We start from the raw sequence: 18,161 nt of genomic DNA, 5'->3' as shown, positions 1-18,161 counted from the left end.
GTTCCTAGACAGCAAAAACGGTTTGCGACTGAACTAATAATACAAGGAAGATTGTGTGCCTGCACCTGGGTGGATTTTCAGCCACGAGCATTTTTTTGCTGTGTGGCATGTAACCTAACGGACCTCTAACGCAAGCGCTTTTTACAGTGAGGGTTTCGAAGCCGCAGTACAACGCTCCCATTGATTTCAACAGAGCCTCGCACACCTTTGCTCGAGCATGGTTTTCGAGCACTGTCTGCTCTATTTTGGTGCCATTTTTTTTTTGGAACATTCAATTTTTATTGAAAATGTTTTGCAATGTAATTACAGAAGTAATAATAAACAAATATCAAAGCCTCATTAAATTGGTCATCGCAAACTTTCTTACATAGTGGTTAAAATGTGCAACTTAAACATAATAGAACTAGAAACTTTTGGATTAAGTCATCGGTTTAGTATTTAAAAGAAAAGAAGGGAGAGGAAAGCAATCAAAGCAAGTAGGACTTTGGATCCAAAGCAATTTCTGTTACATGCCAGACTTCCCAATTTTTCATGAATTTTCCTTTTCTGTTTGATGCGCAGAAGTGCATGTATTTAAACGAGCAATTGTTATTCACAACCTTAATTATATCGGTTATAGAAGGAATAGAATTACCATTCCAAAATTAGGCAATATATATTATTGTAGCCATCAGGACATGTAATAAGGGGGTACATACATTGTGAAGTATTTGATCAGAATTTAGGTTTAGTAGAGCCATAGCTGGGTTCGGGATATTTGTATACCACAGAGAGTAGACATTAATTGGAAAGACTAAGTCCACAACCCCGAAATATATGGACAGCTCCACCATAGGTGTATTAGAGTTCCTTCTGGTGAGCCACATCTCCAACAGTTTTCAGAGTAGCGTCAGGAAATTTTCTCAAGTTTCTGGGTAGTGAGGCACCATCAGTACAGTATTTTGCGCAGGTTTTCTAAGTGATGTGTATCTCTGGATACTGATAAAATAGAGGAGAAACTATTTAGCCATAGTTGATATGTTATTGGGGTTTGAAGATCTATTTCCCACTTCTTTTTAGCATATGTGTAAGAAATAAAAATTTAGTAGCATACAGAGATTCCTTTATTGGCTCCTTGAATGGAATTCAATCAGGCCTCTAATTTTTGGAACATTAAAGGGGTTGTCTCGCGGCAGCAAGTGGGGTTATACACTTCTGTATGGCCATATTAATGCACTTTGTAATGTACATCGTGCATTAAATATGAGCCATACAGAAGTTATTCACTTACCTGCTCCGTTGCTGGCGTCCCCGTCTCCATGGATCCGTCTAATTCTGATGTCTTCTTGCTTTTTTAGACGCGCTTGCACTGTGCGGTCTTCTCCCCTTCTGCTCGGTCCGGCACTAGAGGCGTTCTGGCTCCGCCCCATTCTACGCGCCAACCCCGTCACGTGTGCCGATTCCAGCCAATCAGGAGGCTGGAATTGGCAATGCACCGCACAGAGCCCACGGTGCACCATGGGAAAGGACCCGCGGTGCATCGTGGGTGAAGATCCCGGTGGCCATCTTGGTGAAGGAAGAAGAAGGAAGAAGGAAGACGTCGCAGAGCGGGGATTCGGGTAAGTAATATGTATTTTTTATTTATTTATTTTTTTTTTTAACACAACCCTTGGGGTTGTCCTGCGCCTAACGGGGGGCTATGGAAAAAAAAACCCCGTTTCGGCACGAGACAACCCCTTTAACTCTAGTGGAGGTTGATTTTTGTAGTATGTAACAAATTTGAAAGTATATGAATAAATCTATTCTAGGGATTTTAAAAATGGATACAACATCTGGAAAGGTCATGAAACCGTGGTCCATCCAAAGCTGTTTGACTTGGAGGATACCCATTTTTTTTCCAGTTTGAGAGATCTAGGTCTTCAATTGCAATAGAAAGAATATCAATACTTGAGTTATGCATGAAAAATGTAATTAGGCCTTTGACAGTTATTATTCCAAATATTTGTAATTGCTTAAATAGGGATATTTACACTTGAAAAAATAGGTGTGCTGGTAAAGGGTTTCTAAGTGAGAATTTTTCAATTATAAAGTTTTCAAGCGGGACCCCTACTTCGGAGTGATCGTTGAGCCATTTGTACATAGCTGTTTTAAGATAGAAGCTCTATAATATTGTAGGATTAAAGGAGAGCCAAGACCCCTTTTCTTTGGTGCTGGAAGAGAAGATCAACTTTTGTTCTAGATTTTCTGTTCCTCCAAAGAAAAAAAAAAAAAAAAAAAAAAAGATTGCATGAGTGATTGAATTTTTTGAGAAAGGCCATTGGCAAATGGATTGGGACATTACGGAAAAAAAATAATTTGACATTACAGTCAACATAATAATAAGAATCATTATTTTGACTGTAGCGATTCTACCTAGCCAGGATATGCCGTAGGCTCTAAGTTTATTTAATTGTACTTTAAATTGAGGGGGTTAGGGGGGTTTAAAGTTTACTTCAAATAATTTTGATGTGGATGCGGTTAATGAAATGCGTAGGTATGGTATGGATTTTTTAGCCCAAGTAAATTTGTATAAATTGGTAAAGTGAATAACTAAAGATTTTTTGATTCCTGTGATTTTTAAATATTAATTTTGTAGTATGGAGAAATCATCACTTATTTTAGAGGCAGTAGGTAGGAAGTGGCTGGATTTGAGAGTGCTAGAATTACATTGCCCACAAACAGCCCTATTCTATGTTCCTTTTCTCCTATTCTGATTCTGTTGATGTTTTGAGAGAGAGTCTAATATGGGTTATGAATGGTTCCATAACTAGGGCGAAAATTAATGGAGACATGGGGCATCCCTGTCTAGTACCACTGCTGATTGTAAATGGCTTGGATAGGAAGCTTGAGGAATACACCGAAGCGTTGGGAGAAGAGTAAAGGGACATAACTGTTGATAAAAAATTTGGATGTCAAGGCATTTTCCTAATGACAGAGTATAGATAGTTCCAGTGGATTCTATCAAATGCTTTTTCAGCGTCTAGTGAGAACAGCAAAAGAGGGGATTTGTCGTTTTTTGACATATTCAAATCAGGCTGATAAAGCATTTAGTGGCATCTGAGGTTTGCCTATTTTTAATAAACCCCACTTGGTTATTCAATATTAATGATGGGAGAATATTTCTCAACCTGGGGGCTAGAATTTTGCCATAGATTTTCACATCCATGTTTAATAATGAGATGGGCCTATAATTAGAGGGAGACGTATATGGTTTCCTGGCTTAGGTAGAGTAATAAGGGCATTGGGCATTTCAGATGGGAAGGAGCTGTGTATTATAGCATGACTGAAAGTTCTCAGAAGATAGGGTGCCAAAATTGTGGAAAATGATTTATAGTATTCATTTGTGAGACAGCCTGGTCCTGGGGATTTGTTGGATTTTATTGTGTCCAATATTTCTGTAGTAGAGATTTCTTTATTTAGAAAATCTAGTTGTGAGTGGTATGCAGAGGGGAGGGAGATATGGCCTAAAATTTGTCCATAAGTGTTTGATTCGGATGTATGAGAGATGGGTCTTTTATCAAATTGTATAGTGAGCTGTAGTATATAGCAAATTCCTCTGTTATTTCTTTTGGATTCATAATATTATTTTGGAAGTTGATTAGAAAAAGGATCCTAGCTTTGAGTTCTTTTGTTTTAATTCTATTAGCAAGGAATTTAGAAGCTTTATTACCTTGGGTGTATTGAGTCAATTTAGCTTTACAGAGATGAAGTTCGTATTTGTTTTGTAATAGTGAATGGAGTTTAAAATTGAGTTATTCTAATTCCGTCAAAATCTCATCAAAATGTTGTTTTTTGGTTTGAGTTTCAAGAATACTGATGGATTTTGAAAGCTTGTCCATCTCTAGTAATCTTTGCCGTTTTTCAGTTGCCGCTTGTTTTAGGAAGCGTCCTCTTATTACTGCCTTATGAGCGTTCCATATTGATGTGATTGAAACTTATTGAGCTTGAAATAGTCTGAGTGTTTCAAACGTGGTGTGAAAACTTAGTGTTATTAAGGAGAAAATTATTAAGCCTCCAAGGGAGGAAGGAGTGAAAGTGTACTTTTGATCATAATGGATAGAGTGTGAAAAAAAATGTGGGAAAGTACCATTTCTGAATCAGATTTCATCTGCAGCATTTACAGGAGTCTCCTGTGCACAGAAGATGTCGCAATTTAGATTTTTGAATTCCTTCCAAAGAAGGGAGCGCTTGTATGGACTATTCAGTCCTTAACATTTAGTGAACAGATATTAAAATACCATGTGTACAATGGTCTAATTTTCTTTATTGAAACCTGCAGAACTTTTCAGTGCAGATTTAGAATCCTCCAATGCCCATCCACATACCTTCTTTAAAGGGGTTCTGATATGATGTTTTTATACTTTAGTAGCCATTGTTCCCTGGTCTGCCTAATGGACACAGGGAACCCAGGGTTTAATGGCTGCTAAAACATAAAAACCTCATACTTCCCTTTTCTCCTGTTGTTGTTGACGACATCGGGGGGGGGGTCATCTCCCAGCAGGCGCTGCACTTCCTCTTCTTCCTCCACGAGCTGCGCTGCTCCGGGATCGCGCGCATGCGCAGTGGAGAGGTGCCCTCTGACAGGAGTCAGGACGGGCCGCGTCTCCACTGCGCACGTGCAGAATCTCGGAGTTCAGCGAGGACGAACGGGCCGCCCACAGCAAGCACTGCGCTTGCTGTGGGCGGTCCGTCCGTTCACCTCGGAAGTGACTAATGGACGGAGCAGAGCAGGAGCGGTCATTTTGACCACTCCTGCTCTGCTTCTACAAGCCACAGAAAAAGATGCCGGCTGGAGGGGACATGCCTGGCGATCGGTCCTGGCCAGGCAAGGTGAGTACAATTTTTTTTTTTTTTTTTTTAATGTCAGAACCTGTTTAAATTTAAACATAAGAGCTGATACTAATGTGAAAAGAGCAATTAGTAATGACTTGATCCAGTAACTTAACCTAAACATAGTAATAAAAATTTGCAAAAAGGTTTCTTGGTATTAGTCCAAATTCTAAGTGAACCCAAAAAGGATATTTAGGGCAAGGTTTTACCTCGTAACCGAAGTGGGGGGAGTGAACTGCAAAAGAGGGCAGCAAGTATAGAACGAAACCCTCCTTTTCTTAGATCAGAGAGATAAAAAAAGAATATCAAAACGCATGAAAAAAAAGTATGAAAAATATTCTGAAGAGATTAGGCCACTGCTGACCTACTTGAAATATGGCAACCTGAAAGTTCGGTTTTGTGAACAGATGCCTCAAAAGATCTTCAAGAGCTCTTTTGTTTCAAGTAGGTAATAGTGTAGGCTTGTTTCTGGGTACTTTGTTCTAGGAGTGGTTGATTGAAGGAGATCTTTTTGTTGGCGAGTGAGGCAGATCTTCTTCATAGAATGATGCATAGGCTTGAGAAAGGTGCCTGTCACACCGAAACGCGTTGCCTACCTGTAATTTTATTTGAGAAATAAAATTTGAAAAAATCAACTGGTTTGTCGCAAAATACCATCTGCGTTTGAGAGGATCTAGAGGAGTCAGCACTTAAAGGAGGGGGCTTCTTGTTTAATACACCCCCCTCCTCCCGAGTAAGTGCCATTCTATTCTATTTCTTACCCTTTCCGTTTTTTACCAGACTGCTTTTATTGTACTTAGTTGCACTTTCCACGAGCGCATACTTTTTTTTACTAAAAACTTGCTGTTTGTTTTTTATTGGGGGACCACTCTCCTTGTGAGAGTCCCCCCACACTGTCATTGCAGCTCTCCTCCTTCACGGAGGATAGGAAAAGAGCATATTGGAGAACCTGCTCACTATCCGTTGGCGCTGTCTGAATTGTTGTGTTTGTCTATACTTCTTCATAGAATGGTAGAGTTGGAAGGGACCTCCAGGGTCATCTGGTCCAACCCCCTGCTCAGTGCAAGATTTTCTAAATCATCCCAGACAGATATTTGTACAGCCTCTGTTTGAACACTTCCATTGAAGGAGAACTTACCACCTCCCATGGTAACCTGTTCCACTTATTGATCATCCTCACCGTCAGAAAGTTTTTTCTAATATCTAATTTGTGTCTCCTCGCTTTCAGTTTCATCCCATTGCTTCTAGTCTTTCCTTGTACAAATGAGAATAGGGCTGATCCCTCTGCATTGTGAAAACCCTTCATGTATTTGTAGACCGCTATTAAGTTTCCTCTTAGACTTCTTTTTTGCAAGCTAAACATTCCCAGATCCTTTAACCGTTCTTTATAAGACACAATTTGCAGACCGCTTACCATCTTGGTAACGCTTCTCTGAACTTGCTCCAGTTTGTCTATGTCTTTTTTAAAGTGGGGTGCCTAGAACTGGACACAGTATTCCAGATGAGGTCTGACTAAAGAAGAGTAAAGGGGGATAATGACCTCACGTGATCTTGACTCTATGCTTCTCTTAATACACCCCAGAATTGGGTTTGCCTTTTTGGCTGCTGCATCACATTGTTCAGTCTATGATCTATTAGTATACCTAAGTCTTTTTTTTCACATGTGCTGCTGCTTAGCTCAATTCCTCCCATTCTGTAGGTGTTTTTTTCATTTTTCTTGCCCAGATGTAGGACTAGCATTTCTCCTTGTTAAATACCATTCTGTTAGTCACTGCCAACTGTGCAAGCTTTTCTAGATCTTTTTGAATACTCTCTCTCTTCCCTAGTGTTAGCCAACCCCCCAAGCTTTGCGTCATCAGCAAATTTGATTAGTTTCCCATCAATTCCCTTTTCCAGATCATTTTTAAAAATGTTGAAGAACACTGGGCCTAGGGCAGAGCCTTGTGGTACCCCACTTGATACATTCTTCCACCTAACAGTTGCCTTGTCAACCCCATATTTGGTCATATTGTCAATAATTATAGTATGAGATACTTTGTCAAATGCTTTACTAGAAAAACTATATCTACCGCATTTCCCTGATCAACCCAGTCAGTGATACTATCATAGAAGGAAATTAAATTTGTCTGGCATGACTTGTTTATTACAAACCCATGCTGGCTCTGGTTATTTACTCCATTTTCATCCAAGTACTTGCATATATGCTGTTTAATATTTTGTTCAAAGATCTTTCCCGGTATAGAAGTCAGGCTTACAGGCCTCTAGTTTCCTGGATCCACCTTCTTCCCTTTTTTGAAGATAGGGACAACATTTGCCCTTTTTCAATCTTCTGGGACTTCTCCTGTTTTCCAGGAATTTTCAAAGATTATGGTGAGTGGTTCAGCAATTACCTCTGCTGTTTCCTTTAGTATCTTAGGATGTAATTCATCTGGACCTTGAGACTTCAATTCATTTAACTTGGCTAAGTTTTCCCTCGCCATCTCTCTGCTTACAGATTAGCCTGCATTCTTTTATTACCCTAATAGCACAGGGAAGATCAGTTGATGTTCCGTCTACTTTCTGAGAGAAAACAGATACAGAATAGGAATTTAAAAGTTCGGCCTTCATTCAACATCATTCTTAACCAATTCACCATTTTCATCTTGTAAGCATCCAATAGCATCTTTGACTTTTCTTTTGCTTTTGACATGCCCCCCAAATCCTTTTTTATTGCTTTTGGCCTCTGTTGCAAGCCTCAATTCATTATTAGCTTTAGCTTTTCTGACACTTGCCCTACAGTTTCTGCAGACCCTATTATATTCTTCTTTAGATATTTCTCCCTTTTTCCATTTGATAAACATATTTTTCTTTGTTTTTAACGTGTGCAAGTTCTGCGTTCATCCATCCTGGTTTCTTTAAATGCAATATTTCCAAACCTTCTTGGGCATTTCTGTCCTTAAGAACATCCACCTATTGGATTCTTCCTACCCTCTTTCTGAGTTCATTCAAATCTGCCTTTCTGAAATCCAACCTTGAGGTCTCAGTGTTCTCAGGTCTTTCTCCCTTTTTTATCCAAAATTCAAGGATAGCATGATCACTGCCTCCTAAGGACCCAGCCACTCTTACTTCCTCAACCATTTCCTCCCTGTTGGTAAGAATAAGGTCCAAGATAGCAGATCCCCTTGTTTTCTCTTCAACCTTTTGGAAGATAAAGTTGTCAGCAAGAGCGGATAAGAATTTGTTGGACCCATTACTTTTACCTGAGAGAGATTCCCAACAAATGTCTGGATAGTTAAAATCTCCCATAATCACTATGTCATGCTTTTTGGAGAGTTTTGCCAACTGATGTAGAAAGAGTTCATCCATATCTTCTGCTTGTCCGAGCGGCCTATAGTAAATGCCTACAATGGCGTCCTTTCTGTTGTTCTCTCCTTGTATTCTTATCCAAACAGTTTCTACAGAACTCCCATGCTCTGAAGCTTGAATCTCTGTGGAGTTTAAGGTTTTCCTAACTTAAAACGCAACACCTCCTCCCTTTTTTTTGGTCTGCTTCTTATAATAAGTTGTATCCTTTAAGCCTTGTGTTCCAATCATGTGCATCATCCCACCAAGTTTCCGTAATGCTTATGACACCATATTTCTCTTCCTGTGTTAGGAGCTCCAATCCTTCAATCTCCTTGCTTGTTTCCCATGCTCTGCAATTTGTATAAAAACATTTTAGTTTGTGATCAGCGTCTCTTGCTCCTCTACTTGCCTTCTGATTTTTTTGTCTTTGTTCTTTCTTTCCACCTCTAATAGTTAGGGTCTCAAATGTATTAATTAGCTGTATATTTTTACCTGGCTTTTCACTTCCCTTCCCATACTGTTGTAGTTTCTTGTGTAAGCTTGAAGGTCCATTTAACAAAAATGTCACCCATCTCTTTAGGCAAAGAGAAGCTGTAAGGGGTTCCATTTTTGAAGACGATTAGCCTTATTGTGAAGCCCGATTTATATGGGATTTTCTCCTCTCCCAGTATCCTGGTGTATCCAGCGAATTCCCTCAGTATTCCAAGGGTTGCCAGAGACAGATCAGAAAACAAGGAAATTTGCTGGAAGCGTTCTGGCAGGTTCTCAGCTTTAGCGGATTACTTAAGGAGTGCTTCTTTAAAGTGGTAGAAGTGAAGTCTAGCTAAGAAATCTCTCGGTGTGCTTGGAGGTAATTTTTTGGGCTTGGAAATTCTGTGAGCTCCGTTGATTAGTTGATTTAGCTAGGATAGCCACAAGCAGATCAGTGAGAAATTCTACCAGCTTAGAGTCATGGATATCTTCTGGGGTGTTCCGTAATCTAATGTTATTTCTCCTTGACCTATCCTCCAAATCCGCTAGTTGAGTTTCATGGTTGCGATATAGTCTTCCATTGTATTGTGAGCGTCCACAAGATAATTGTGAGCTTTTACAAGTTCTTCCATCTTCTCCTCTAGATGAGCCGTGCGTTCTCCAATTGCTGTGATATTTGTGTGTATGGCTGAAACAGCATCTCTTATATCTTTTTGTATGAATTCCTTTAAATCTTGAAATATAGCTTTCAGCATGTCAGTTGTTATAGGATCTGATGCTGAAAAGGAAGCCAAAGGTGCAGAGAATTTGCTTGAGGAAGACTGTTGATGGTCCCTCTAGATAGATTGCTTACGTTGTGGGGAGGAATTTGTTGCTGTAGCGGAGATAGACAGTACCTCTTCTTGAAGAGCTACATCTCGTGATTTTGTTTAGGAGTCTGACGTGTGTATATCTGATCTGACTCGAAGTGGTGGGGTAAATAGCTGAGAAGAAGGCGGTCAGTTTTGGTGAGCTAGCTTCTTTTCTCTTGACTCTTGTCATGTGGGTCGCAGTACCTTTGAGGTTAAATATACACAGAGAGGAAAAAATAACAGGTTGCACAGAAATGGTAAGGTTTGAGCTTGCTGTGAACATGGTGGACATGTTGTGTGCTCCTAAATCATCATAGTGTTAAATACAGATCGTTGGGTTTAGATGGTGGAGCATCAAGTAGCAGAAAGGAAGGTTCTCCTTGCAAAAATTAGGATCTTAGAGTCTTATGCATATTATATCTTGCATGTTCCTTTAAGAGAAGAGATCGCAATTGCTGATTTTTGAGCGAACCACTAGGAGGCTGTGTATAGTATCTGGATATAATAGATAAATTATATGAAAGAACCATAACTTGGCTTGAGAAAATCAGTAGCTTTTTAGAAAATGTAGCCAAGTCCACCATACAGTTCCTCTGTGGAGGTTTAGTATATAATACAGGAGAGCAAGGAGCAGAGGATCTGTGAAAACTTGCAGCACTTTATCAAATAAATCTGTAGTGTCACTTTAAAAGGCAGGTTATAGGATCCTCACTGCCTAGTTCACATTCACTGCCTCACAAGTTGTAGGGACCTCACTGCCAGCTGGCTATATTGAGTAGAAGTGAGGGTGTTACGTGTGCTGCTGGGATCTATAGTTCTCCTGCTAGCCAATCCCCTGGGTCTGTGCTCACATATAAGCCCAGCTCCTGTCAGTGTCTATCTGGGTTGCAGGGTGAGCAGTCATGTTACTTCTGTGCTGTGTAACTGGTTATCAGTTCTATGCAGCTTGTTCCCACTCTGACCTGTCTGCATGTAGGTCTGGTTGTGTCTCTCTGCTTCCCTCTAGACGGTTTAGACACCTGTGGTCCTGGTCTGCAGCACATGAAGCTTCCCTTTCCTTCCCCCTTTACAAGTGCGGCCTCCAAACGTCTTATATCTCTCTCTGTGTGTGTCAGTTGGTGGATCCCTGACACAGTCGCCTATGTCAGCTCGGTAGCTGACTGTCCATCCCCCCTGTGTGAGGACACATAGACTTGCTGTGAGTTTCATCTGTGTGAAGTGTGCGCTGGTTCATGTCCGTTTGTACGTTTATATTCTGTCAGTTTGCTGTGTGACCTGTGATCTGTGTCCTGTCCTGTTGCAGCGTGCTGTGTGAACTCTGTCCAGTTCTGCTGGACTCCTGGTTAGTGTAGGGACTAGCAGTATAACCAGGAGCCGTGAAGTGGCCTGCTAGCTTCCATGTTTTGCACAAAATGTCAGCTAATACCTGGTATTTATATTCAGCTTATCATGTTACTAGTGGTTGCGTTTTGGCTGCTGTATGCTGTGTACTCTGCTCTGTGTATCCTGTTGCTCCGTCCCTGTTATGTGGCTCGTGTATGTCTCCTGTTCTGTGGCATGGTTCTGAAGACCGCTGGGCCGCCCTTTGTTGGGGCGATGTCCCTGCTCAGGTAGGGCCCTGTCATTCCTCCCGTGTAGCACAGGCCCAGTTGCCTGAAACCCATGCGACCCTGGTGCAACCTGTGTGCGTGCATCCAGTTTCTCTTTGGTCACAATCGTGAGGGCCCAGTGCTAAGCTTGCCCACACGATCGCAACAGAGGGTTCTTCTCAGGGACAGCGTAGCAGCAAGCCTCCACTCAGCACAAAGGGAGCTGCTGTCAGGGCTCCACTCTATTTCCCTCAGGGGCCCTTTTTGATTGCAGCAGAGGGGGGGGGGGGGGGGAAGAGACACACCTTTCCCCTTCTCCCCTGCATCAGCAAGATGTCAGGCACTGTGATTGTGTAGTCCAGCAACCTGAAGATGGCAGCTCCCGTCACTAGACCCAGACACGCAGGGATGGCCACTATTTGCCCACTGCTGCCTCCATTCACAGCAGGGGCACAGCTGGCGGAGTGCTGCACAGAGCCGATGAAAGGGACATCTTCTTCAGCACTGCAACCAGCGGCGCCACGGGCAGGCCAGGAGCAGCTGCGGATGCGGTGAAAAGCTTACAGACAGCCAACCGACTCTCACCCCGGGAGGGGAGAGCAGGAAGAGTGGCGTTCTCCGCAGTCCGGTGAGTGGAAGGGCCTGGGTTCTGTCAGGCAGCGGACGCCTGCAGCAACTTCTGTCCAGCAACACGAAGGTCTAAACAGATCACGGTAAGCTGACAGTCAGGGCTGCGGCTCGGTGTCAGATTCCCCGTTCCTGCAGCGCTCACCTAGGACGTGAAAGCTGCAGTATCAGGGTGTAGAGCTCTGAGGAGTCTTTGGGTGCCCAAAATCAGTACGAAATTTGGGGTTTTCTGTGTATTCTTTAAGGAGCGTTGGAGACATGCGTCCTCTCACTCCATGCACTAAGCCATGCCCCCTTGGCACTATTTCTGACCTCATCACCCATCACAATGATGAGGCATGTTAAAAAAGCTGTCAAATGCAGTAATCTGCACTTAAAAATGCCGATGAAAATCGCACTAAAATGCTGTGATCAAGAAATCACAGCATTTTACTGACGCTGTCGGCGAGTGGCCTAAGCATCTGCAGTGTAGAGTGAAAAAATGAATAAGTGATGTAAGTGAATCTCTACAATAATGACTTCTCCAAAAGCTGATTAGCAGAAGTGTTTCAATTAAGGAGATAAATATTACAAATGTGTGTTTCACACATGCTTTGCCCATTTAATAAAGTCATACAAAGCCTGGTTAGTAGCAACGCAAACAACTTCCAAAAGACCTCAGAAGTCATGTAGGGGGGATGCATGAAGCGAGTAAAGTCTTAAAAAGCATTGCTAAAGACCTGAGTGCACAGCAGTCCATGGTTACCAATGTATCTACGAAAAAAGAAAATTCACTCCAAAAACACAATGGCAATCCCCAAAATCCTCAAGGGTAACAGAAAAAAACCCCCATAGAATGTCCTACAAACTGGAAAAAAAAACAAAAACAAAAAAAAAAAACAACTCTATTCATGTGCTCATTATTAGGAATACATTGAACCAGAATAGTGTTCATGGGAGAACTCCATAAAGGAAGCTGCTGCTCTCCAAAAAAATATTCTGGTCCATATGAAGTTTGACCCGGACCACTTGAATATTTCACAGTGCTTCTGGGAAGATGTTCTACTAAGAGATGAGACAAAGTTTAACTTTCTAAATACAAATGCATAATGCTATGTTTGCAGGAAATTAACTCTGCAACACCTAAACCTCATCCCAACTGTGAAGAATTGTGGAAGACGCATCATTGTTTGAGGCAGTTGTGCTGCCTAAGAGCACGGACACCTTGGGATCATTGAGAGAACAAGTAGAAAGTGCAGCAGGCCATCACCTCTGGCTGAAGAGAAGCTGACTGATCAAATATGACAATGACCCAAAGCACAGAAGTAAATTAACTGAAGAATGACTGTGTAATGATTTGTAAAACAAAGTACCGTATTTTCCGGCGTATAAGATGACTAGGCGTTTAAGACGAACCCTAACTTTTCCAGTTAAAAAACCAAACTCGAGTTTGGGATATACAGTGATGCCTTGACATACAAGTTTAATCCATTCCAATACGGGGCTCGTAAGGCAAAAGACTCGTATGTCAAAGCAATTTCCCATCGAAATTCATTGAAACGCCACTAATGTATTTCAAAGTGGAAACTAACTACCTGTCGTCTTACACACCGGACTAACTCCCTGAGGAAAAAAAAATAAATAAATCAATACTCACCTTCCGTAGCGTTCTGCGATGGTCTGCGGCGTTGCTGCAGGCTGTCGCTCCCTCCTACACACCGACAGAGCATTGCTTTCTGCATGTGGGGCTTGAATGCCCAGCCTCCAGAAAGCTAATGCTCAGATTGGCTAACTCAGCGCGGCATCAGCCAATGAAAGCCGGCGCTGCGTTAATGAATCACAGCCATTTAATGAGGTCAGTGCCGCAGATCATTGCAGAACGCCACGGGAGGAGAGTATTGATTTTTTTTTTCTACAGGTAGTTAGTCCGGAGTATAAGACGACCCCTGACTTTTGAGAAGATTTTCCTGGGTTAAAAAGTTGTCTTATACGCCATAAAATACAGTACAATATAATTGGATAAAAGAAGAAAAATGATTAAAATCAAATTCTATTGTATTATAGCAGCAAATAATTTGTTATGGATGTGTCTGTCAGCACAATGTTGATTGATTCCAACTAGCAATGAACTAAATTATAAATCCAGCTATGAACTATAATAGAGGCTGTTTCTCCAGATCAGTAATGCACAAATTGGCTAGTGCACAGCAAGGCCTGATTCACATGGCCTTATTATGGCTCTGTGTTGCACAAAGCTATAAAGAGAAAATGAACACAGGTCCATAGGGCCCTTCTTTACCAGTGTATGCCTACGATTTCATACGGAGACCTAGAATGCTTTTCTATTGTATTTATGCCATGCTCCACAACATGCCATCTATTGGACTTGGTGTCCCCTAAAAGCCTTGCTTCCTGAGGTGACTATATTTAACATACAGCACACAATGGAGCACCATATGTCATATAAAGCCAGAGGGGACTCGTGTGCCATGATACAGCCCTCTGGGTACAGCTCCGCATTTTGGCACTTGTCTAATTTAATGGTCACCATGGGTTTTATCCCAAGTGTGCATTGGCTTGATAATAATTGGAGAAGTGGAGCTAAGTATTCATTTCAATAAAATGATTGTTGTCATAATATAATTATACAGCAGAGTAATAATCTGGGTGTTATTGCATGAAAACATGTTTTTGTTCAATAACTATGCAAAACATGGGCTGGTGTACACTAAAACAAAAACACCAACAAATAAAAGCGCCAGGGGTGTATTAACTTGTTTATAGTTGCTTGGGCACTCACACGGTCACAGAGTTCCTCAAATGTGCAGTCCGCAATGGATCCACAGGCTTTGCTCAGCTTCAGCTCCCTGCCCTGCACTTTCAGAATCCTTGGTCTTGTTACTATGGAAACAGGAACAAAAGCTCAGTCTTGTCTGGATAATTACCCTAAAATTCATCCCTTACAGCTAGGAAATGCATAGCTTGATGAATAATAGCACATGATTCAACACATAAATTAGACAAAATGCTGATACAATGACTGCCACTTGAGTGTGGCATCAACCCATAGACAGCAATGGAACTTATTAATTGGTCAGTAGAGATTGGCCATTGTGTTTTAAACGTGTTCTCTTTCAAGAGAAATTAACTTACGTACCATCATTTTGTTTCTGAGCCAGCTCATCAAACAACTTATCCATGACAGCCTCCACATCAGCTTCACTTGTGCTAGAGAGAAAAGAAGAATAGCATGTGAGATTAATAACACTCAAAGCCAGCATCGAACAGCTGCCTGCAACTCTTTAGCTTCTTGCCCATACACCTATATATCTAGCTTCCCCAAGAGAAAAGGATGTTGTGCTCTAAACACAAACATCACTTTTACAATACAATTCAAGATTGGGAATATTAACTTGCAAGGAGATGATTTAGCCTTATTTGCATACATAGAAAGGACTCATGTGATTCCACAAATGGCTGGTAATGAGGCCATGCAGTCACAACAAAGGTGGTAATGCAATGCTATGTGTACACAGAGAAAGAAGATTGCCTTTGCTTTGCATGCAAGATCAAGCTAGAAGACACTTTAGAATGGCAAATGTCTTTATTTCATTATTTTGTGAGGACTGCGTGCACTCTGATACTACATTCAGAGAAGAGACAGTTTCCTAGGAAATCTCAAAAATGGAATTACTTCCTGATGCCAATTCAGGCCATGCCAAGACAAGCGGACTCAGCACTTTTATGTCCCTTTTTATTGCCTAAAACTGGCTTCACACTGGTGAGAAAATCACGCGATTTTCGGGAGATGCGTGAATGAGTGAAAACGCAGAATTATGAAACTAATGATTTTCAATGGTTTTATTCTCATTTGCGATGTTATCACTCACAAGATGTTGCGTAAAAAAAATTGCAGCATGTTCTATCTTTTTGAGATAATCGCCTATGGTTTTCAATGGGGCCGACGACGACAATGGGAGAACTCCACGATCCTCTGCCATGGCTGTGACAGCTGCGGCAGGGGATTCCTTCATCCCCATTGGGAATCCCTTCAGACGTGGCAGGGAAAATCCCCTCAGCTGCAGCGGCGATGAAGGGATTCCCTCCAATGATGCAAGGCCGTTTTCACATAAAAGCACCTTGCATCCAGGGGTTTCACATAGATTGTGAGGGCGATATCAGGCCATGAATCACAGCCTCATATCTCCCTTGCCAGTGTGAAGTAGCCATAAAGCAAAGAAGACCTTCAGGATGAGGTCTTCTGTGCCTGTGAACACTGTGATGCACATAGAGGTTGCTCCCTACAAAGGTTTACATACCCATGGGGAAAGGTTTTTCTCCACAGAACATATATTTGTCTTTGGTGCTCGATACCCGGCCGCAGTCCCACATAAACATAAAATCTTGTTAGAGAGTTTTGTTTTTCCCTAGAAAGAGTTCCAATCTTTTCAATGGGCTTTGGGTGGTAAGGCAGAGTAAGAGGCTGCAGAGGAGCCCCATGATCATTCGCTGTACATGGAATAGCAGCATGGCGCACAGATTGCTGCACAGTCAGATGGCATATCCTGACAATATCCCTTTAAACATATATAAAAAAATATATTACTTATTACCAAGGTAGTGAGCTAGCAAGAAAATGTGAGAAGTAAATAGAATCTACGGATAATAAAACTCTCTGTAGATTTGTGGTGAATTTTTTCATTTGTGGAAAATCAGCAGCAAACTAGCTGTGTTATTTGCTACCGATTTTGACATGGATCTGCAACAGATTTCCCCCCTTCAATTTAATGGTGCAGATTTTTCCACAGCAATAAAGGAATTACGACAATATGCATGATCGGTGATTTCCAAAAAATTCCAGATATGAAAGGTGTTTATGCATACAGTAGCTGTCTACTGGTAGAAATAATGCAGCCATTGCATGTTAAGAAAATTGTAGATCAATGTATCAGTTAATTATTCTATATTGCATTGTAGAGCATGATACTAGTATGAGTAGTGAAAGGGTTAAATATAACCCTTCTTTAGGCCTCCATGTCTTCTCAGGAAAGATGAGTCTACTAGACCCCCCATGTATGCATATCTATAGACAGGAAACTATAGATTACAGGGGGTAGGTCTGTAAAGCATTACATGCATTCCTTTCTCCTGAATTCATAATGGTCTCATTGTATGTAATAGATACACCCTAGAAGGTGTAACTTATGTTAATCATTTTTTGTTTTAGCCAATTATAAATCTCATTCATCTTGAAGGTATATACTTTTTGCTATGATGTCATTTAGGGTATATATGCTTTGTCCACCTCAGAATAAAGCAGAAAATCACTTGATACCACAAAAGCTGGTTTGATTTGAATTTCTCCTGGGCCCAGACTTCTGCACGAGATCTGGGATCGTCTTCTCTTTGATAAACACATAAATTCTCCTTACATTTTTGGTCCTTCGAGCCGGAATCACTCACTGCAGAGGGAGAGGACAGCCTGGCTGTGAAAAGGTGGGTCTGAAGTACTCTCCGATCATTAAAAGACCTCCGTCTTGATTAGACGTCATTAGAGGCCAGTCGGGCATCCTGTCTGAAACAGTGACGTTTTTCCGAACTAGCCGGAGAATTTAGAAGCCTCCCAGATAACGTGTAGTAAGTATAACAATGGTTAAACTTCTCTTCTCTCTTCTTCTTCTTCTGTATACTTTAGTGTTAGTAGAATTTACAATGTGTATTGTAAATGAGACAAGTATAGACGAATGGATTGTCAAGGGACAATAGCAGTAGTCTATGTGAGACCATAGCCATTGTGAGAAGGCTACAGGAAAGAATTAACTCCGTGCGACACGTAAAAAGTGGTTAGATGACGTCATGGGACACAGGGGTGTCCAGGAACTTTACTTCTTATCTTTCTATTACTTTCTCTTTGATATTATGTTATAGAGTAATTAAGAATATGAAGAGGGCGGCCGCCTACTAACATAATGTACTATTTGTATTGTTGTCTTATATTGCATGAAGCGAATGTGTGAGGAGGAGATGGTAGATCCCTTCTATAGTATAATCAGAAGGGAATAGGAGGTTATATAGTGAGATACATGGTTACCCTGAGGATGAGATCGTTGCAGGATGTTTTGCAATATGCAAAACATGCAGAAAAGTGTTACAAAGAAAAGGGTGAGAAAGTGAGTTTTTTTTATATGAGAAGAATGTGATATGATGGTTCAAGAAAGTCAGAGAGGTCATTGGACAGCGAGAGGATGTGAAAGTAGAGACAGAGGAAGAAGCAGAGGTGGGATGCAGCTCGGGGATTTAAATGTGTGTTTGAATAATGGAAGTCTAGTGATTTTGCCCGAGGGTGCCCTGGAAACAATGTTCTCAGCCACCTTGGGGAAAAATGACTAGGAGGGGTCGATGTACAACACTTGGAGGATCTCATGGCAATTTCCACTGCTTGAGATAGATCTCCAGGTGAATGGGCGGATGA

General features: G+C 41.3%; 1 protein-coding gene across 4 annotated transcripts in view; it reads right to left on the bottom strand.

Moving 5' to 3' along the window:
• AFG1L (AFG1 like ATPase) overlaps positions 1–18,161 on the bottom strand; it is a 116,656-nt gene that overhangs the window by 29,499 nt on the left and 68,996 nt on the right. For all 4 annotated transcript variants that reach the window (XM_066607456.1, XM_066607464.1, XM_066607480.1 and 1 more), the window contains 2 exons: positions 14,847–14,917; positions 14,490–14,590 (listed from right to left, as the gene is read on the bottom strand). In XM_066607456.1, the coding sequence (XP_066463553.1) occupies positions 14,490–14,590; positions 14,847–14,917 (172 nt within the window). The remainder of the gene's footprint in view (positions 1–14,489; positions 14,591–14,846; positions 14,918–18,161) is intronic.

The sequence above is a fragment of the Eleutherodactylus coqui genome, chromosome 1 (genome assembly GCF_035609145.1).
Source record: "Eleutherodactylus coqui strain aEleCoq1 chromosome 1, aEleCoq1.hap1, whole genome shotgun sequence".
Lineage (NCBI taxonomy): Eukaryota > Metazoa > Chordata > Amphibia > Anura > Eleutherodactylidae > Eleutherodactylus > Eleutherodactylus coqui.
The sequence above is the reverse complement of the archived record's forward strand: the minus strand, read 5'-3'. Positions and strand labels throughout refer to the sequence as shown.